A 22,382-nucleotide genomic window follows, 5' to 3' on the forward strand; every position below is an offset into this window, starting at 1 on the left:
GACAAGAACTGTAAACTCTTCCTCTGTCACCAAAGATCTTAAGGTTAATTAAGATCTTGAAGATTTTAAAGTTAGCCCCACTTTTTTGAGCTATTTGTAATTAAAATTCCCTTTAAGCGTCTATATGGCCTCACATGGTGAATACATATAAACGTCTCTATCCCTGGTGTGAGTGCTGCAACGAGAAGAAAGCCATGTTCATTTTTACAGTCAATAGTACGAGTTCAATCTTTGATGACTGGTTCATGCTAGAGGTACACAGAGGAAAGGCAGCAGCCAAGGTCAGTGTTATTTATTACAACAGCATAACAAACTACCATCACGGATCAGTTGCTATATAAACTAAATGAAAACTTACAGTTTGTGCCAGCTAGGACATAGCAAGAAGACAGCGGAGAGAAATACAACAGTGCTGTGTGTCATGACAAGGTAACTAAATAAAAAGTACTTAAAAAAAAAACACATACAAGGCCTGGTTTTGCCAAACAATTAAACTACCCTTTTCTTGGTATTCAGTCTTCACATGAGGCCAGAGGTCATATGGAAACATATCCTTACCTCTAGAAATGAACAATTTCAGAAAGCTCAGTTTACATACAATAAATCCAGCCTACTCAAGTTTTCTGTAGAAAAAACCTTCCACTCATTTTCCCCTAGATCATACAATTATTTAGATATTTAAACCTATTCTCTTACACTGAAAGTACTCATTGTCCACCTTGTTATGCCTTGGCAAACAAAGTTACACACGCTAAGGCCCCTCCCCAGCTACCTGCCCCCAAATGCATCCTTCCACAAGTTAAATCATCCTACAAGATTGTACACATGGCATTCTCCACTCAGTGATGAAGACGATACGCAAGACAGCGCAGCAGGTTATGTAGTGGGGTAGGGCTTTAGCATCAGGCACCAACAGGTGTGTCTTGCCAAACACAGTGTCAGGCAAATCTGAAGATCTTGTTTTGCATATAAAGGTGAATTTTGTCCATAATAAATATCACCAATACTGAAGCTATATGTTACAGTGCTTTCAAACTTACTAATCCTGAATGTTAAAATAGCATGAAGTATATAACAAAAAATTGTCATCTAAATTAAACAGAATATAGCTTTTATATGCTGCTAACTGTGAATCACGTATAACCTCCAGGTTATCGTGGTAGTTATGGGATGGTGTAAGAAAATGTCTCCTCAACATCTGAAAATTATTTAATTTCCATCCTTGTGTGCCATGAGAGTTTTGGAATATATATATATATATTAATTCTATGCTTGTAATTCAAGAATTCAAGCTATATGGGAAAAAAGAAAAATGAAGACAAGACCGGTTCCTCTAGTACCTGCGATGCTTCCTTCTTTGGTATAAAGATGTTAAACCCATGAATGGATTTCCTTTCCTCCAGCCTTTACTCTTTAAGAAATGCACACAGAGCAATATGAGATCCTTTGAAATATACTCGGTCGTACAATAAAAGTGGGGTTTGTTGCAGTTTTTTGTTTTTTTGATTTCACACACTTAAGGTTTCTTAATTACCATTAAGCTCTAATAAAACCCAAGTGAGAACAGTACAGGCATTCTTACTGAATTCTACCTAGGCTGCTTTGAAGATTGCTTTCTGTCATCTTTCCTTCACATTTGAGGGTAAAAGAACACTACAACTCATGTGGTCCATGTGTTTTAGACGATGTATTGCTATAACATGAATTACAGGTGTAAAATGAATGTCAGAGAAGTCTTGCCATGTCTGCTGTGAAACTGTTCAAACTTGGAATTAATCCATGTACTGAGCAATAAGCAAAGAGTTCCAAGCCAACCATAGCTCATGGAGAAGGAAACCTTTGCATTCTAACAGCATCATACCAGCTTTATATAGGCTGGTAATAATGGAGCTTGGTGCTTTCACAGGAAGCAAAAATATGGAACAACGTGTATGTGTGGAAGGAGGGTCAGTGGGGAAAAGAAATACAGCTCTAAATCTCAGCCACAAGGCTTCCACTGAATTTATTTTAACTTGACCTTGGTCTGACACAACTGACAAAGCTTGCTTAATCAACCACATTTGCATCAAACTTCAGGAAAGGCCACATTGCTAGAGATATTCACTTATTAATCAAAGCTACAAAGCACACGCCTAAGTTCTGTTGCAAAAAATTCTTCAGCTCTCATCACCTCCTGCCATAACAAACACTGAAAGGAAAGGAGTTGTAACAAGGATCCACAGTGCTGAGCACAAAGACATCCCCCCAACCTGGTTACCTCCTAGAGGAAAACCAATTCGTTTTAAACTGCAGAAAAAACGTATTTAATTCCAATTTCAATATACAAATACATATAGACACATCTACAGGGATGTCACTTCCCGTGGAGCTACCAGAGTACTTTATTCTTTAAAAACAAATGAAAACTCCTAAAGTTCAAAGAAGTTCACAAAACTAAAGAGGTAGAAAATAACAAAAATCCATCAGCATGCACGCTAATACAAGGGGACGTTTCTCAAGTGCACAAAATAGCATGCAGACTATGCCTATGAATGCTTCAAGCAGCCCGCTATTAGTGAGAATATGAAGAAAACCGTGATGTTGCATGCTGGCAAGAAAAGAAAAAAAGGAATAAAAGCAAGAAGCAAAGGAAAAGAAACCACAATTCAAAAGCAAACAGAAGAAACTAAATCACAACAAACATCTCTACTAGTAAGAGGTACATAAATAGCTTGCCAGAGAAGCATGCAAAAGCACTGATTCTTCTGACAAGCTGTGTATCTTTTATCTACCCATTTTCCACTCCAGCTCTGCCTAAAGCCTCTCATGCAGCTCTTAGCCATCGTCTTTACTACATCAGCTCAAGTCATTGGTCAAATTTCTCAGATCTGAGCATGCAGAAATTTTATTTTTATGTTTTTAAGGCCATTAAATTGAACCTGTTTGTGCTGTTGGCCCTAAGTCTGAGCTACTTCACTTTCTGGGCCTACCCTCCTGTCTGAAGAAATAAGACGGGAGGAACTTTTGAATCCTACAGAAAGTATTTCTGGGACAAGTAATCTTTTATACAATCTACAATGTTTACACACAAGGTTTAAAAGCACTTCAAACTAGGATTTAAGACAAAGATGCTCAGTTCAACTGGTGATTGTTTTGGCAGCAACCTCAACAATCGTCGAACGTGCCTTTGTCTTCCAAAGCTAACTGGGCAATCAGAAAATGCCCACCTGCATTTTCTCTCCCCAACTTCCTTCAACAAAACAGCTTTCTAGACAGAGTTAAGTTACAAGCTTTCCCAAAGGACACATATAACAGCTTATGTTAGAATATCCAAAGTTGATACTATAGGATTTTATGTTTTTCTTTTAAAATAAACGTAGTGATTTAGTTGATTGGATGTAATATTGCATAAAATAAGCAAACAACAAAGAAAATTGGGTAAAAATGGGTGAGAATGGAGAGAAGTGGAAGTAGAGCAAGAGAATTTAAATGAAAAAAGAACAATTAGGTGCTCGTTTTCTGCTGATAAACATATTACCTGACATGACAAGGAGCAAAGCAAATATCAGCAGATCTGACTGTTGACCAAAAGATAAAAAATTCAAGTGATATTAAGGAAAGTTTTAGTCTACTCACTTACTCCTGCTCTAGCAAGTCTTGGTCACCACCCAGTGGAAGTCGATCCCAACTACAAGACTTTTACAGATAATTGCTTCAGGAGGCACTAACAGCCTCATGCACTGAATAGCAGACATATAATTGGAGTAAAGTGCTTTAAGTGCTCTCTCTGGTGAATAACAGTCTAGTCCTTAATTTCAGGACCAGAATACATGCACTCTGACTGTTCTAACACAGTTTTCAAGGATGGTAATGGTCATAAAAACAACTCTTAAAATGACATCTTGATATTTTGTGTTTATTTTCCATCAGTGACTTCCCATCTTACTTGTTCCGTTTACAAGTCCAAGAGAATTTTTAAAGAAATTTAAGTGCCTGCAGTAGAAGCTCAAGCTGCTACCTGAAAGTCACTCTCTCTTCCTCCTCCTTTACATGCCAGGGAGGAGACACTGAAATGAAGCCTTGCTTGACAACTTGATGATGGTAGAACAAAATACACTCATCGTTCTGCTGCTGTGTTACTTTTGTAATACTGACAATAACAAAACCTTACTTTATAAACATCTGCATTTAGTGAAACAATAGAAAAATATAACAAACTTGGTCATCGGTCTGAAGCTACAGGTACCTAGCTGAAAGTCTGTAAGTGGTCTTTGTAAAAAAATAAAAAATAATCTAAAATTAACCACTTCATTTCATATCCCTGACTCCATGTTTTTTTCCAGAAAATAAACTTTCTTGAAAATTCAGTTCAAGCTAGGACTATGAAAAACAACCAATGTAACTATCTGGATCTTATTCAACAAAAGCATGCAAGTTTTAAACAGTAAAGATTTTGAAATGATGCAAAGCCCATGTCTAAAGCTGCCAAAAATAATACATATTAGTATAATTCCATATGCCAGTTTCCTTCATAATCTTGTAAAAGTCATAACACACAAGAAACAAGGCAGAAAAATTAGTTGATTAAAATACAAAGCACATGGTATGAAATAGCTACTTGTGTATTCTTCAAGTGCAAGTGAAAAATCCAAAGTTCCTCTGAAACAAAACACAACCCAAAGAGATACACCATCAGAAACAAAGTCAAGCTGACTTACATATTTGCATTATTTTGACTATCAAAAGATGTATTAAGAGCAGAAAACAGACATTGAGTATCAATGAGTATTTAAAATAGATAAAATTTGAATAAAAGGAATTCATAAAAATTTACTAACATATACATTTAAAGAAAAATAGCAGGTATACATTTAAAAAATTATGACAAACAAAAGATTCAATTTTTGCTAGTAGTCCCTAAATACAGGAAAGGCTGGGAGAACTAGAAGAACTGAGTCAGAGCTTAAAGGAGGTGTTACCATGCACTAAGATAGTTCAGAAGATCAAAAGGACAATGGCAGATTTGAAATTTGGCAATATTTCCTTAAATCAGGTCTTGCACCTCAATTTTAAGGCCTTCTCCATTGCTGTAAGGTCTATTAACCTTTCAGTTAAAAAATAAAAATCCCAGGATCTCTCTGTCCTTCAGGACATCTTAAATCAAAACGTGAGCAGGCATTTCAAGAACTTGGACAAGTATCTGAACCAACAAAAAAAAAAAAAAAGAGAGAGAGAAATAATGGCATCTACCAATGAAATTCTTTTCAATATCCTGGAATTAAGGAAGAGATTGGCCACTCTAGGTCAGATCTGGCTACTTGAGAAGATGTAAACAGGAGTCATACAGGTTTAAATGACCATGCTGCTCAAGAGCCCCTGCTGTGGTGCTACCCTTTACGATGTTCAGTCAGCCTAGAAAATGTTTTTTTCAACTAAACCTGCTTGAGGATATGTCGGAGGAGAAGTACCTTACAGGACTGTTTCTACTGTACCACTCTCACATCTTGGCCCTCTGAGGACCCAACAACAGGCAGCACGTTCATCCGTACACTCTGTGGTTTCCATATAGTCACTGAAACATGGATGCCTACCTTGGGTTTTGAGAACAGCATTTAAGTTATGAGCCATCCTCTGACGGTTGCAGTCGCTTGGTACAGGCTATCCTATTCTGGACAGCACTTACACCAGAAATTACTACAGAAAGGCATAAAAATCTGTGGTCTGCTTTATGCAAAATAGTCCTAGTACTGGCAAAACCATTTAGCTGACATCCAAAATGAGCATGATCAATTCAGCTGTGCCCCTGGAACGTCAAATGTTCTGGCTGAGCATTTTATTGGTTTAATCGGTGAGAAAGTGTTGAACAAAGTCCTTTCCCTCCATGGAAGAAGCAAGCCAGAGAAAGCTACGTTAGACATAAGCAGACTTCCACTTTAAAGTAACACAAAAATTATTACCTCTTAATATCCTACCACAGTTTACCCTACTAGGGCAGGAAAATCTATACAGCCTAACAAAGGATGCCAGATGGAAAATTCCACAGAGCTCAATTAGCTCACTGCTATTCCTGGATGACTGATACTAATGCAACTGTAAGATGAAGATTTTTTTTTTCCTAACATTCATTTTTACTTTAGTTCTTAATTATTAAAGGTGTAATTATTGCTCAATGCAAAAAAAGTACAAGATAGGAAGTAGTGCTCTGATTTCAGCTGAGAAAACTAAAACAAACATTATTTTCTCAAGCTACAGAGGATACTTAAATGAACAGTTTGATTTTTGTGTGTGTGTATTACTTCATGATGTATAATGATTTCCTAAGTTTTATGTGAAACTAAAAGAAAAATAGTAAAAACACTCCAGGTAGAAGAGAGAGTAATCAGACGTACACGTAAGCAAAGCTGAAGCTGAATGTCTAGAGAATGCTGAGAAACTGCAGAAAAATATTACTGCCTGAAGACAGTGATTAGTAAAACCAAAATGAACAGAAAAGAAAAAATCAAAGGCTTGGGAAACTCATATGAAGAACAAATGAGACAGCCTCACTCAACTACAGATAACAGCAGACAAATCAGCTAGATTTCCAAGGATTAGGATAAAGGCATTTCATATTTATTTTGTGAAAGGTTAAGTAATGTTCCCACTTACCCCTGGCAAAAATATACCACACAGAGAGGCTTTCCCAGGCTACTTTGAAATGAAAAAGAAAAAGCCTCACGTCCTCATTGAGCACCAAAATATACTTTACTTTGGCTTTGTTTTTCTTATTTTTACTTTAATACTCAACCTTTCTCACTCGTGTTGGAAAAGAAGGCATGTTTTGACACTGACATTGCTTTAGCTTTCTAAAAGAAAGAGCTGATACGGATTAAAACAATTACTGTCTTGCCAGCTAGTCACATCAAGAATCACTCTTAGACATACAAAATCTGAGACCACGCAACTTGCACTCCATGTCAAGAAGATTCATTCACTAAATTCTGCTTTTTGTTTCCACAAGACAACTCCCTGTGTCTCACACTTTCTGTTACTGCATTGCAAGATAACCACTTTGTGGCTCTTAATGTCATGTACAGCTTCCTTAATTGTTTCAAGATGCAGGAGTACTCTCAAACAAAACTTCACTTGAAGGCTTTTTGCATTCTCTCACAAGAAAAGCCTTAAGACACGAGTCAGTTTGGAACTGCCTTCATTTTTTTCTTTCAAGAAAATTTACAGTAAATTCTGTACTTTCCACAGAAACTCTCGATACAAGTTGCATGTATGTGATTTTCCAGGGTGGGGATAATGTAATAAATATGTGTATTTATTTTAACATAAATATTAATAATAATAATAATAAGTTACCATAATTAATAATAAAATAATTCTTCCAGTACCACACTTTCAAATGGAAAATAAACTCCTCACTGGTAAAATTTGCTTCACCACATCCATGAAAAAGTTGCCCAACTACAAGTGTGTTGGGTTTCTGAAAGGGGACAAAAAATCTTCACACACAATCACAGATAACGCAGTATTTAAGATGTAACAGAGCACTCTGATGATCCTATCTTCTTCTAGGATGATGGAGTGGAATTGATGCTAAAAGACAAAGTTGTCCATTAACATATTTACCCACATCCAGTCCTTGTGATCAAGCATCAGCTGAGACAAGACGTCTGACAAAGCAGACAACTGAAGAGTGGCACTGAAAAGAGCAACTTGCTCTGAAGAATAAGAAAATGCTGCAACCGAGCTTGGGGGAAAAGGATGGGAAGACTGCGATTATAAAGGGGAAGAAGCAGCACAAGCAGTAACATGGAGAAGAGCTGCAGACTAACTGAATATGGAGTGTGTGGATTAGAAGGAAAAAGAAAACTGAGCAGATGAGATAAGTGAAAACAAGACTTAGACCTATGGTGGGTGGGATAAAGTGTGCTGGGAGAGATGTCAGAATGAGGGAAAAACGTCAGAATAGGAACAAGAGAAACTGGGACAAGAAGACAAGATGATGGGAAACAGACACACAAAGAGTCTGACTGCGTGCCTGAGAGACACATCTGCTGAAGGACTAGAAGGAACAGGTACCTATTTGTGCTGAGGAGCCCTGAAACAGCTCAATACGGCACACAACAGATAAGGTCTACAGGATTAGAAAAATGAAGTTCTGTAATGGAAGAGCTTCAAGATTAAATTATCACAACAAGGCTACATAGGCAACCTTTATTCTGACATTTCTGAACCTCTGTAAGCTAACCATAACAACTTAAAGTTAAGGCCATTTCTGCCATATTTTGTAAAAATTTTAAAGATATGTTTCTTTCTCACATACTATTTTACAAATTAGCAAGGATAAAAAAAGAACTAAGAATAATCACAAGAAAATTTCATTTAAATATTGTGAGTGATAGAAAAGAGATGCTACAGACACTTCTTACGTAGCGTCCTGAGAAACAACAGTCTCTACTCTGCAACTGAAATGCATGAACACAAAGGCTGAGAAGAAATGAAGAAAATAATTCAGCTGAACACCCAGAAGGTGTATCACCTGCAAAGAACTTTTTAAAAAAAAAGGATTGGACCAATAGAAGAAACTATTTGGCCTGACATTTGTTCCATAGCTACTATTCAAGCTACAAAATTTGTATTCTCAGACAATAGTGTTGCTTCAGACAGTTGGAAACTCTGATATTTAATCTTCTATCTTACAGATATTTCCATTTTATAAAACCCAATTAATAAAATTATCAGAACCTGGTGCATTTTAAAGTGCTTCACCATTAGCAAAAAAAAGCAAACTCATAAAATGAAGAGTGTCGAATTTAAACGGTAAAATATTTTGGAAGAAATAACTATGCAGTGATGAAGAGACAACTGTTTCCATAGTCTTTAACAGCATGAAAGGGCACCGTGTGAAAAGTTCCAAGTATCTAAGACTGTATGTGTACAAGTATCTTACCAGCTACTGGTAAATCCAGCTTCGCTCGTTTCAATTCTGATATAGAATTTTGGAGCTGCTCTATTACAAAGTCATCTTCATAGAAGAAATCCTTAGCTAGAGTCTCCTGCAGAAATTCTACAAGCTCTTCCATTTGTAATTTCATCAGATGCTCTACAAGAAGAAAATAGTTTTATGAATAAAAATATCTTGTAATTATGAACATTAAACTTCAGAAATGTATGCACAATATTAGATGTTCTTGTTGTCAAAGTAGAATGAAAAAGGCTTATTAATCAAGCAGGAAATATAATTCTATATTAAAAATCTATAGAATGCATCAGAAATTCACTTGCAACTTTGTATGTAAGCGATTTCTACTAATCATTCTCTACTAGCAACAATGTTTCCCAAAAAGGGGCATCTTCACACAACTAAATGCAAGTCACCTGCCTTCATCCTGCTTATGTTATATCCAATAATTTCAGGTCTTTATTTTTCAGCCTGCATCCCCGACTTACACAACACTGGCATAGACCTTTACAGTATACATCATCTCTCTGTTTAAAAGCTCTGAAAGCGGTAAAACAGTTTAAAAATGACATTTAAGGTATTCTGATTCACAACTGAATTAAACTTCGAATGAAATGATTGTGGCAGTTCACACTTTAGTACCAACGTTTGGGGCATTTTTTGCTGCTTCAATTAATTCAGGTTATATTTTGAAAGTCATTTTACAGTTATCAGATTTTTCCCCTTTTTACATAGCTGTAAGGCCATGTTTCCCACACAAACATATTTTGCTTGCAAGGCTGTAACCCCATACCTATACTGTTACTTTAAGCCTACACGTGCCATCAAAAGTTCCAGAATACTCAACTTCTAGGCACAAACCATCAAAAATGCTTTTGCCACTGTAATCAAAATTCTCTTGACACGTATTACACAACGGAACTTGGATTGCATACATTCATTGCATACATTCAATGTTTTTAATGATAGATGACAATACAAGTAAAGACCAGAAAACAAATCAGAATACATCTTCTGTCAACTTCTCTGCCAGCCCTCTCATCTCTTCTCTGTTGCCATAAATAACTTGGTGTTTTGATCATGGAGGAAGTTGCTACGTACTTGCTAAGAAAGCAAACCTCCACTCAGATGTTTTTCTCGGGTCTTCACATAAGAAGAATAGTGAATACAAAAAAATTTCAAGCAGATGTCTATTTGCAAAAAAGACAATAAATCAAAGTGGTAAGCCTAACAACTTCCCTCCAAACATTTAGCTGTTCTAAGTACAATTAAGAAATATCACAGTTTTCAAAGCTGTTTATGAACAACCTAATGAATACGCTGCAGAGAGACAATGATGCAGCATTACTACAGCTAAAGGAGGAGAAACGAGCAAACAAAACTCCAATTCTGCAAAGAGCTCCATGTTGACCTCTGAATTTACAGAGAGTCAAATGACTTCAGTAAAAAAACAAAAGCCCTACATGAAGATGGTGTCAAACTTGAGCTACAACGTATCATCCTGAGAAATGCCCAAGAATATTTAGAAGTTAACATGGATCTTCAAAATTGGAGCTTAATGTACTAAATCACTATGGGAAACCATGCAGGCATAAATGTGTTGGACAACTCTGTTCAAAAGTCCTAACTTATTTTCCCTGTAGGCAAGAGATAGAAGAAAAGGCCATTCAACCTACAGAAAAGCTGAATTTTAATGACATTCTTGGACAATATATATATATATATATATATAAAAATGAGATATACACTGATGATTCTTCAATGATGCATTGTTTGCTGATAGAGTTTCAGGTATTTAGGGGCACAAGACATAGCCTTTTCTGGATTCTTTTTGCACTGTTTTATTAAGTGAAATCCTGTAGTGGCTAGCAAGCCATTTCTAACCCATGGAACTAGATTTTTTTTCCCCATTTTTTTAATCAGCACCACAGCTCAACCTATGTTGATGTTTAATTAACTTTCTTTCTGTAATAGATATTTTATTTCTGAGTTACTTGCATTCAAATACAAATATAGAAAAATATATAAGCTTTTAAAGTCCTATGCGCAACGGTACTTGTCTAATCATTTAACATAATTATGATTTTTAAGCAACTGTAACACCATCTAGAAGCCCATTGCCAAGATGATACAATTTTTCTTTGGCAATTACACACGTTAATAAAGGAAAGATTTTGTTCTTTTTGTTCATGAGGAGAGAAAGACACTTGTAATAAATAGCATAAAGCAAACAGGAAACTAAGATTTTAACACAAAGGATACAAAATAAGAACAAATCCAGATGAATGTACGTTTAGCATTCAAATATTTGAGAGATTTCTTACTTCTATGTAGCTTCATAATTGTGTATGACATAGCAGTGAGAACCCGCTCTCCTTCAAGTATGTAGATATCCCATAACCTGAGGCTTAACGTAAAGGGAGTCTGCAATGAAAGAATCAAGCAACAGTGTGAAAACAGTCTGTCCCAGCCCAGAATTAGAAATACAAGTTGTAGAAAATGGAAAGTATACTCACACGATCAAGGAAACATTGGAAAAACCATTTTGTTGTGTAAAAGCTAGTGGACATCTCCTGGGAGTCCTGTAAAAAGCACAAGTTTTAAAAATATTCATAAACAAAAGTTCTCCTGTATTATTGAATGCAGTAATAAGCAATACACAAAACTGGATACTATGCCAGCCATAAGCTGTATCACCTCGATCACATCAAATTATTTTTGCATTTCCAGTTAGTATACAGGCCTTTCAGCATGCACATTACATTATCAACCAGTCTTCTCAGGATTGCTATATATTTTGTTCCTGAAACATGAAAACCTCAAAAATCAGAGTACCACAGCATTTCTTGACAAGAATCATCATCATGTGCTTTAAAAATTAAAATTACAACTTTCACTTCAAAGCCAAGTCAGTTACAGAACTGCTCTTTTTTGTTGTTGTTAAAATTTTTGCAAGGATTTGCTAAAGGATTTTTGCTTTTAAAAAAGTACAAGATTGTCTTCTATGAGTAAGTTTGGCTTAGCATATTTTTTTTTAACCAGATCTGCCTAATTCAATGTTATGAGCTAGTCTTACAGCATGTTGTTAAAAAAAAACATTAAATTCTAGTTTACAAGACATGAGGCACACATTAGATGCTATTCATCACTGCCAAGGTGCTAGGTTGCTCTCAAAGTTTGGGTGTTTTTTTTCTTAGGGAGATAAAAATACCAAAACAGAAAATAGTATAGTCCTGGGAAGGCAATGTTTGTAAACAGCTCTCTTCAAAGTGATCTCTTTGAAGATGTTGCTGCAGCTGAGCAGCTCTTACACTACTGTTTAAGATATGGAAAAGGATTCTTGCAGACCTAACGAGACTGTAAAAGAAAATTCTTTATGACTAATAGGAGGGCATTTTCTTCCCAGTAGAAAAATAAAATATGGCTGTTATTCTTTGTTTAGAATAAGTACAGCCAAAAATAATAAAAAATAAAGTGTTATTTCTTGTTTAATAGCATTTGAAGAGATGATGTGCAACATTTACCTTTGAGAAAATACTACTACATCCAAATTTTAAAAGGACCATCAACTCCTCTTTATAAGAACTTTTTAAATAGAGATTAAAAATAAGGTAGCAAGCTGTAAAGTATTCCATTTATTGTGCTATACGTACTTACCAAATGCTGCTTAAGTTTGGACAAAAATTTTTTCAGTATTTTGTCATGATGTTCCTGAAACCTCAATAGTTTTGGAAAACCAGGAATAAAAAAACCTAAAAGAAGAATTTGAGCATGTAACAGCTTTGCGTACCATAAAAATGACAGCAATATAAGACAAAAAAAAAAAAATCAGAGCTCTGAGAACATTACTCTTCTATAGACCACTGGATCTGAACAGATATTCATAGCAATATTATTATGTCTGTGTATGGATACACACATACTCCTGCCTAAGTGACTACAGTAAAACATCAACGCCTTTGCTTAGTGACTATTATTAGACTAATAATGATAGATGATTTCAGTTTGCTTCAATCCTACACTTGTCTACTTCACATGGATTTGCAGAAAACAAAATTATAATAATTTTTTATGAAAACAGGAAACCCTAAAACTTCTAAAAGCACAAAGACATAAATCAGGAATATGCTCTGCAAATTCATGATAGAAAAGCAAAGAATACAGGCAGCTACTAGAAATGCCTGCACAGAAGAAAAGGTCATATAGACAGACAAGGGGTATTCTACCAAGGCAAATATCACAAATTTACAGCATAATGTAAAGACGGCTGGCTAACACAACTGAAACTAAGGGCATATATAAAATCTTGAGTAGTTTTATGGATAATATACTAGAAAAGTAAAGCACTAAGATCCTCTTCCACTTGTTTTCAGAAAAGGTAAGAGAAAGGCTCAGATCAAAATATAATACTACTCAGAAAACTTGAGAAATGTAAAACACAGCTACACCGCAGGATAAAAGACCATTCAAAGAAGATCTTTTGAAAAGTTGAAGTTATGTTCGAGTCAGAAAAACCGTAATGATCAAACACCAGGAGCATAAAAATATGAAAAAGTAAGCTTCCCTCCAAAAAGAACTTAAAAAAGGAGAAAAAAAAAAAACCATACTAATAAACCTATTTTCAAACACCTTCAAAGCAGAAAGCTTGACAGAGTATTGTAGGTTCAAGCGTTTATCAAGACTTGTTGAAAATGCCCAGAGATGATAAGGACCATACTAAACACAAGTTAAATTTCTGTACAGAAGACAGTGAAGAGCTTCCCAAGTCAGGATCCCAAACAGCTCTAAAAGAACTGAAGGATCAACTACCTGAAAAAACCTATTTTATGAAACCTCTTGCTTAAAATAGCAGAGGCCTAGAAAGAGGCTGAGATGACATCAGATATTTAAAATAAGTTTTCACTCCAATATCTGTTAAGAGGAAAATCACAAAAGCTCTTACAAAGGGGGACAGGGAAGGTAGACACACAGACGGATACAGAGCATCAGAGAAGAATCAATATGCTTTTACAAAAAGAGATCATGTCCCATATCTACATGACTTCCTTTGAAGAAATGAGTGAGCATGTAAAGACAGAGAGCAGTGGATATTGCCTACTTGGCTTTCCAAAGGTACTTGATTGTTTCTGTCACCAAAGTAGCTTTACTTCTTCAGTCTATCTCTTAAAGCAGCTTATCCAACGAGTTAATAGGTAGTACAATGAAAGAGACAAAAAAGCTTCACAGCAGAGGGTAATGACCCATGAATTTACACAAGAGTTTGTGCTGGGACCTAAGCTGTTTAACTGTGTTCAGCTTTGGGCCCCTCACTACCAGAAGGACATCGAGGCCCTGAAGCGTGTCCAGAGAAGGGCTACAAAGCTGGTGAAGGGCCTGGAGCACAAGTCCCGTGAGGAGCAGCTGAGGGAACTGAGGTTGTTTGGTCTGGAGAAGGCTCAGGAGACACCTTATTGCTCTCTGCATCTACCTGAAAGGAAGCTGTGGGGAGCTGGGGGTCGGCCTCTTCTCACAGGTAACTAGGGATAGGACCAGAGGGAATGGCTTCAAGTTGTGCCAGGGGAGGTTCAGATTGGAAATGAGGAGACATTTCTCCTACCTTTGAGGAAGTGCAAACAGAAAAATAGCCAACTAGCACATCGTGCTGGACACACGTCGTGCTGGACACCAGGAACACTGAACAAAATAGGAAGCTACCATGGTACGTGAAAGTCTTAAGCAAGGAAAAGGAACCAGAGCCTGCTGGTAATGATAAAATCCCAAATGTTAAATAATTTAATTTTTTCAAGCTCCCAAGGGCTACCGCTTTCTGAATTTCTGTGTCATTAATGACAGATGCTGGAATTCCTAGGTTGTTCCAACCCTGTGGGCATGCAATATGCACAGGTCATACTAAATTTCATGTGGAAAGAGAGAACAGCCGATAACACAAAAGTAACAAGACAGTGAGAGCAGGAAATTATGTGTAAGGCAAAGAGAAAACCAAGAAACTCAAGATTAATGCTCACAGTGGGAAACAAGCAGAAGGAGTTGGAAACCACGGTGCAATTAGAAAACTATGATCTAATTGCTACCACGGCACCATGGCGGGATGAATCACACCGCTGGAACATTGCAATGGAGGGCTGCAAGCTTTACAGGAGAGACAAGCAGGGAAGGAAGGGTGGGGGCATTGTCCTCTACGTTAAGAAATGGGTAGATTGTGAAGAGTTCCCTCTGAGAAGCAGACAAGAGTGAGATGAGAGCCTGTGGGTAAAAGTGAAGGAGGACCAAAGGACACCTTGTGGTCAGGGTCTACCACAGGCCACCCGATCAAGAGGAGCCTACTGATGAGGCCTTCTTGCTCCAGCCCCAGGAAGCATGGCACTCACGGGCTCTCATCCTCCTGGGGGATTTCAACTACCCAGATGTTTTCTGGGAGAGCCAAATGGCAGGCAGTAAGCAATCCAGGTGACTTCTAAAGTGCACTGAGGACAACTTCCTCGTCCAAGTATGAGACAAACCAGCCAGAGGAGAAACATTACTGGACCTGGTGCTCACCATTGCAGAAGAGCTCTTTGAAGAGGTTAAGACTGGAGGAAGCCTAAATTGCAGTGCTCACGCCCTGGTTGATTTTTTTATCTCAAGGGATACGGGCCTGGCTAAGAGCAAAGTCAGACTCTGAACTTTAGAAAAGTGAACTTCCAGCCGTTTGGGGAATTAATGGTCAAGATCTGATGGAACACTGTCCTTAGGGACAGAGGATCTCATCAGAGCTGGCAACTCTTTATGGATATTTTCCTTGGAGCACAAGAGCTCTCTATTCCCGTATGTAATAAATCAAGCAGGGAAGGTAGGAAACCAGCATAGCTGAAAAAGGACCTGCTGGTCAAACTGAGGCAAAAGCAGGAAATGCACAGATGGTGGAAACAGGGCCAGGTGCCCTGGAAAGAGTACAGAAATGCTGTCTGGATGTGCAGGGATGGGATCAGGAAAGCCAAGGCACTGACAACTAAACTTGGCAAGTGATGCAAAGAGTAACATGAAGGGGTTCTACAGGTACACTGGCTGCAAAAGAAAGACTAGGGAGAGTGTGGTGCCTCTGGCAGATGAAGATGGAGAACTGGTAACAACAGATGTGGAGAAGGCTGAGGTACTTAACAACTTTGCCTCGGTCTTCACTGGTGTTCTTAAACTAAAAGAGGATAGATTTAGATTAGACATTAGGAAGAAATTCTTCACTGTAAGGGTGGTGAGGCACTAGCACAGGTTGCCCAGAGAAGCTGTGGCTGCCTCATCCCTGGAGGTGTTCAAGGCCAGGTTGGATGGGGCCTTGGCCAACATGATCTAGTGGGTGGCATCCCTGCCTAGGGCAGGGGGGTTGGAACCAGGTTGTCTTTAAGGTCCCTTCCAATCCAAGCCATTCTATGATAGTGCTTATATATACATATTAATCTACAGATTCCTGTCATGCCAAGTGATAGCATAGCCACAATGCTATTTACCACATTCTGTATCAGGTTTCTGCTAGTATTATACTGCTATATAGACATCTATGTAACCAGCTTTCAACTAGTTACTTTTCCTTAAGAGTTTACGAAAGGCATCATCTGATTTTCATCAAGAACTATTTGAAAGATACCCCATACAAAAGCAATTACTTAAATGTATGAGTGAGCTTCTGTAATATCCAGTGGCACCCCAGGATGAAGCTCCAGTTATGCCTTACTTTGAACATACACCTAGAACAGCATAGTTCCATTTTCAAATAAGTTACAACTGAAATAGGGTTGGTTGAAACCTAATATATACTAAGTGATGTGACACTCCATACCATGCATAGCATGCTTCGGACCCGAAAGCAGTTTCACCAAGGCCCAGAAAGCATCTTCTTCATTCATGTACATAAGGAGTAAAGCTGTGATCTGGCTCATTCCCTGACAGTATCCAACTTCCTGAAAATTAGAAAATTAGAAATATTAACATCCTGAAAGCAAAAGCCCCCCACCTATGAGCTGGTAAGCTTTCCTTGTGCTAGGGTAGCAACGAAACTGCCTGCCCTGATGGTATACATTCTCTAATCATGGCGCCAGCACAAACATTTAACTTTTAAATATTTAAAATATTGATAGATAAAAGGGATGACATACAACCATCAATCTGAAAAGTAAACTCTAGGTTTGGATTGGTCATTAGGACTCTCTATTGATACACAAAATCAGTTTTAATATTAATAATTTCAAGTAATTAGATCATCTTACTCTCAGAATGGATGTATTTTCCATTTAGTTGCAATTTGCCTCTGGAACAGAAGAAGCTGTTTTGGTTTGTTTACAATCAGGGCACCATTTGATAACACAGGAGTTTTCAGAAGTGACCTATAACTATAAACCTGCTCAAGTGTAGCAGCAATGTACTATTAAATGTGAAGAAAAAGAAATCTTGTTCCAAAGATAAATTTGAGCATCCCTTCTGCTATTAATTTTGACTCTTATGGCAGGAACCAACTGTCACTATCATCCCACTGCTCAGATAGCCCCACTGATAAAATATTTGTAAGGAGAATGAATTAATAGTTGAATAAGGGCTTTCAAATTTAAATCTTATTAAAAAGAACTTTGTTCTAGAGATAAAACCAAAGCATAAGAACTGAGATACATTAAAAAAATGCAACATAAAAGCAAATTGAAAACTCATTGCAGTATTCCCATCACCTATATTGTAACAGTTGATTATAAGCAGCATTTTTCATGCAATTTGAAGATATTAACCCAATGTTCCACCAAAGATATATAAAGGAAGTTCCTCCTTCCAGAGTTTTATTTCTCAGAGTTTGAAACTTGCAATGAAAAGCTTAAGATAACTCAGTAAGCGAAAGACAATAAATTCCAGCAATGAAAGTTCATTTACGGGCTAAGGAACTGTGAGGAAACAAACTGAAACAAGAAAGACACATTTCCTAGAACTTTGAAAAAATAAGTGGTATTCAATTAGTGCTTAACTTCACTTCCTTACTCTTAACTTTATGTATTTTTATGTTGAATTGTAAAGAGTTGGTGATGGATGTAAAATGAAAGATGTACAAAAATGACCAAAATGGGCACAGTGAAGGCAGGAGGTAGTGCATAAAACAGTTAAATGTGGACATGATCGCATTTCTCTTTCTTCTCTTTTTAGCATGCAGCCAAAAGACATTACAAAATACCTAAGTTTCTAACCCTTACGATATAGTCTAGAAACTCCACTTCAAGAAATCCTCATTCAGGATTACAGCCAAGACCCAATTTTGTACCAGAATGTACTCTGACACATGCATTGGAGCATATCTAAAAGAGGGCTTAAGTAAAGAAGATGCAACCTTTAAAACCATTTTCCATTTGTTAGAACCCTCCAGGCTATGAACTATGCCTGCTTATTCCAACCTTTCTGCAGTGTGTTTTCCCTCCCATTATTCACAAGATCTTAATTGGAGGCATGTAATACAATGGGGGGAAATATCAGCAGTATAAAACCCCAGCACAAATTCATTTTTCTTATTAGACACAATTCTTAATTGCAGTCAAAGTGCGTGCACTGTTCAGTCTGCCCACTAAGATACTCAAAATCAAGATGTTTTGTTTCATTTTAACTTCAGTAGCTCAAAACATGTCAACAGACAAATCACATATTTTTCTGTACTTCCAAAGGACTCTGAAATGTTTTTTTGTTTGTTTGTTTGTTGTTTGTTGTTTGTTTTTGAGGGAGAAAGAGGATACAGAATTGGAAATTATCTTACAGCATGTTCAGAGAAACCAAGTGTGAAAGTACACAACTTACCGTATTATATATGGAATACGCAGCTAAAACGTGGAATAAAGATTGTTGCCTGGAGAAATAAGTAGAAAGGGAAAATGCTGTAATATTGGTTTTTGTAAAAATAGAAAAACATAAAATTAGTGAACTGTGTTTTGGAAATCTGTTTCTCCAATTTAACTCATAAAGCTCTAAAGGGCATGCTAAAAACCAACCTTACAGTGCTGTGTGCTTCTGGTTGTAAACCAAACATTATATTTGGCACTTTTCTGATTTTTGCATGTTGAGAGATTTCAAAATATACCTACAATACCTGGAGGAGACGATGGCGTCCGAGCATTATTTTTACAAACAGGGGAAAGTGAAACATAGGATGGGACTCCTTTCAAATGGATCTATCCTGAATGACAAACTTTAAACACCCCACAACTGATTTCTGTGTCTGCGGAACACTAACAGCTATTACTGATTGCAAACAGTTATGTACAACAATTGAAATGCACAAAGCAGACACAAAGGTGTCTTAATCTTGGCACCCAAATTAAAAGCTGCTTTAGTGACTGCGTTCTGTCAAACTGAAGAAAAACAATTCCAACTCTGACTCTCCATTCTATGGCTCAGTCCTCCAGAGCGCACTGATCTCTGTAATGCTAACTCAGAAGTACGTAAACAGCTTTGTATAGGTCTTTTGCTTTCTGTATAAACAGATTAAGTCATATACTCAATTGTTAGAGTAGTAGGACAAAAATATATGAACTGCACTTGTCCCAGATTGGGACATCAATTCTTTTTTTTCCCTTTTTAAAACTCACACCTACTTTCTGTGATTTGTTGTGAAGGGAAACGGGAATGCCTACTTTCAACTACAACTGATAAAATTTAGCTGCTGAGTTTTGCACGCTGTCTTCTGTGCCCAGTGAAATTCCCTCTGCCTGTCACCGATCAAGTGCCCAGAAACAGAAGCTAGCTGGTTATAAAAGTAAAGCTTAAGCAAAAAGCTGAGTATTTTCTATTGGGAAAGAGGATGTACACTTGAAGAATTTTACCAAAATATCTAGATTAAGGCCTTTTTGTTTACCCTCTTGCAGAAACTGGAGCTTACCCATTTTTTAGTAACCAAAGAAAAGTGTAACCTGAAGTCCTAGATATTAAACTTGAGAATTATTTTACAAGGATAAAATGAAAATTAATAGTTCGGTCCCAAACAGTATACAAATCTTCTGTCATCAGTTAAGGGAATTTGGACCGTACGAAATCAAATATAAGAGCACAATCTCATTCACAGTAAGATACATAAAATAATGGTAATTTCAGAAATATTTACACTAGATGATACCCCTAAAGGTCTGCAAAAGAATGACCCTTCAAAATGTACAGTCTACCGAGAAGTCAAACAAGCTATTGATTTGCCTGGGAGACTTTATTTCATTGCTATATAGCAAGACTTCTGCATTTTCATCGCCATCACTAGAAATGCATAATACATGTACGGTAATTCCAAGATCTATTCCAAGTGTGAAATTGCCTCATGCAGCCAAAGGCTTTTCTGTGGACTCTGAGGACACGCTTACAACACAGCCATAGGGACTGGAGCTGGCTCTGCCTGCGTTAACCCCAAACTGATGGGGTAGTGAGCTTCTGCTTAAACCTAAAATGCGTCCATAAAAACTGAGGCCCAGAAGCAAGACAGCCATTTTTGCTTGTCTTTGTGTCAGTACTACTGAGAGGCAAGGCACATCAGCTCAAGTACAGATAGCACTGCAGAAACATATCAAAACTACAGGGTCTGTACAGAATAGTGCTCTCAGCTTGGGAATTTCTGCTTTGTACTCCATCCTGTGCTGCAGCCATCGCAGAAATTTCCCATGCTTGCTTAGAATTTGTCTGCAAAATACCTGGAAGAATAATATAAGACAATGTTTCTTTTACTATCACATTAAAGCCCATAACTCTTTGAGTATTGCTTTTTTTGAAAATAGCATACTACTGTAGAATGTGCCTTGGAAAGAAAAAGAGATTAAAGTGAACTAACACAGTCGCAGAAGGGAAAGAAATACCCTCTTCATCTCAGCAGGGTGCTGATGTGGCAAGCTAGCAACAACGCTGATGTTTGTATTGCTACTTATTTCACTATTAAGCATTTTTAGTGATGACAGCTGCCTAATATTCCTCATCCAATGACAGTAGGAATAACAACATTTCGAAGACATTCAAAAGCATTAAGGCTTACGTTTGTAAATAATTAAATGCTCACATCTAACATATTGCTCTGTTTGGTTTTGAGTTAGAAAGTAAGAGAGAAGGGATATAAAATACAAAGGAAGGACAAAGACTGAGAAAAGGTATCAGATGTAAAAAGTTATTTTGCTTTTGAAGTACACAGTTTAATGAAATGATTGTGTAATAAACCTGAATTTATTGGATTGGCATTTCCATGCTTTCTGACAGTTTTTTGTTTTGTTTTTCTTTAATTATGTAGCAATCAGTTTAGAAATGTCTTTCTTTGCAATAATACTGACTCCATCATAATACCAAAACACTGGTCGGTTGGAAGTGACCATCTGGTTTTGCAGTAATAATGCTGATTAATTACATCATTGCACACAGACAACTCTGAAAGTCTGGAGCTCATATTCGACATTCTCAGACAGATCAAAGAGGTTTGAAGCGGATCAGAAATCAACCGTAAGACAAAACAAAACATTTGATTTACTTACTTAACACCATATCTGTCTCGAAACATTATATGATCCCTGTATGTTCGATTTACATCAAGATCAATTTGCCTAATGTCTGGCGAAGACCCTCGTGCTTGACACTTCAATTCCTAGGAAAACAGTCCAGAAGATTAAAATTGCAAGCTTTATAATAGCAGAAATGTACCTGACTGTACACCTATACTGAAGTATTCATCATCTCACGATTTAAAATATTTAATATAGATTGGCAACTCTGAAGACAACGATATCCCAAACACGCATATACATATATGGATTCTGTAGAGTCTACCACGTTCACACAGCATAGAAGTAAAACACTTCTCTAGTCATTTCCTCTGTCTTTATGTTCTAACCAACTTAGAGGTAGAACAGCTCTACTTCAGCACTTGCTTTGATGTTTTACAATTAAATCCAATTTTGTAACTGAATACTTTAGGAAGCCTGCACAGATTCGGCTGTCATCTTATTTTTTTACATCTATGACAATTTTCTTCTGACATTCATTCATTCTTACTTCTGTACCCAAAAGTCGAGTTTGTGAGACATTTCTAACTCGCTTCAATGTGGTACGGCCAAAACATTATGTCAGAAAAGGCATTTTTACAGAATACCATGGATTATCATTCATAAGGCAGAACTCCACAGCTTCTAGTTGCAAGAAAACAAATGGAATTTAAAGACAAAAATAAGAAAAATAAAGGGACAAGCATACAACAATAACAGCCATTCAGTCTGTTGAATACAATCAGCAGCTTTAGGCAAACGAGGAATTACCTGTAAATCAAGGAATCAATTGGTAGCAGCCACTAACAACATAACACAAATCACAATCTCAATTTCATGCACCTTTCAGTACAATTTAAAGCACTAACATCCAGAATGATTGGTCCCCCAGACAGAAAAGAAGAAGAGAAAATTTACAGTTTTAAGATGGCATAAAGACCCAGAGCCTATGATTTGTT

At 37.0% G+C, this 22,382-nt stretch overlaps 1 protein-coding gene across 5 annotated transcripts in view; it reads right to left on the reverse strand.

Moving 5' to 3' along the window:
* USP6NL (USP6 N-terminal like) overlaps positions 1-22,382 on the reverse strand; it is a 115,928-nt gene that overhangs the window by 4,932 nt on the left and 88,614 nt on the right. For all 5 annotated transcript variants that reach the window (XM_035332364.1, XM_035332356.1, XM_035332360.1 and 2 more), the window contains 7 exons: positions 21,418-21,527; positions 18,725-18,773; positions 16,743-16,863; positions 12,590-12,684; positions 11,449-11,514; positions 11,257-11,356; positions 8,921-9,073 (listed from right to left, as the gene is read on the reverse strand). In XM_035332364.1, the coding sequence (XP_035188255.1) occupies positions 8,921-9,073; positions 11,257-11,356; positions 11,449-11,514; positions 12,590-12,684; positions 16,743-16,863; positions 18,725-18,773; positions 21,418-21,527 (694 nt within the window). The remainder of the gene's footprint in view (positions 1-8,920; positions 9,074-11,256; positions 11,357-11,448; positions 11,515-12,589; positions 12,685-16,742; positions 16,864-18,724; positions 18,774-21,417; positions 21,528-22,382) is intronic.

The sequence above is a fragment of the Oxyura jamaicensis genome, chromosome 1 (genome assembly GCF_011077185.1).
Source record: "Oxyura jamaicensis isolate SHBP4307 breed ruddy duck chromosome 1, BPBGC_Ojam_1.0, whole genome shotgun sequence".
NCBI classification, from domain to species: Eukaryota; Metazoa; Chordata; class Aves; order Anseriformes; family Anatidae; genus Oxyura; species Oxyura jamaicensis.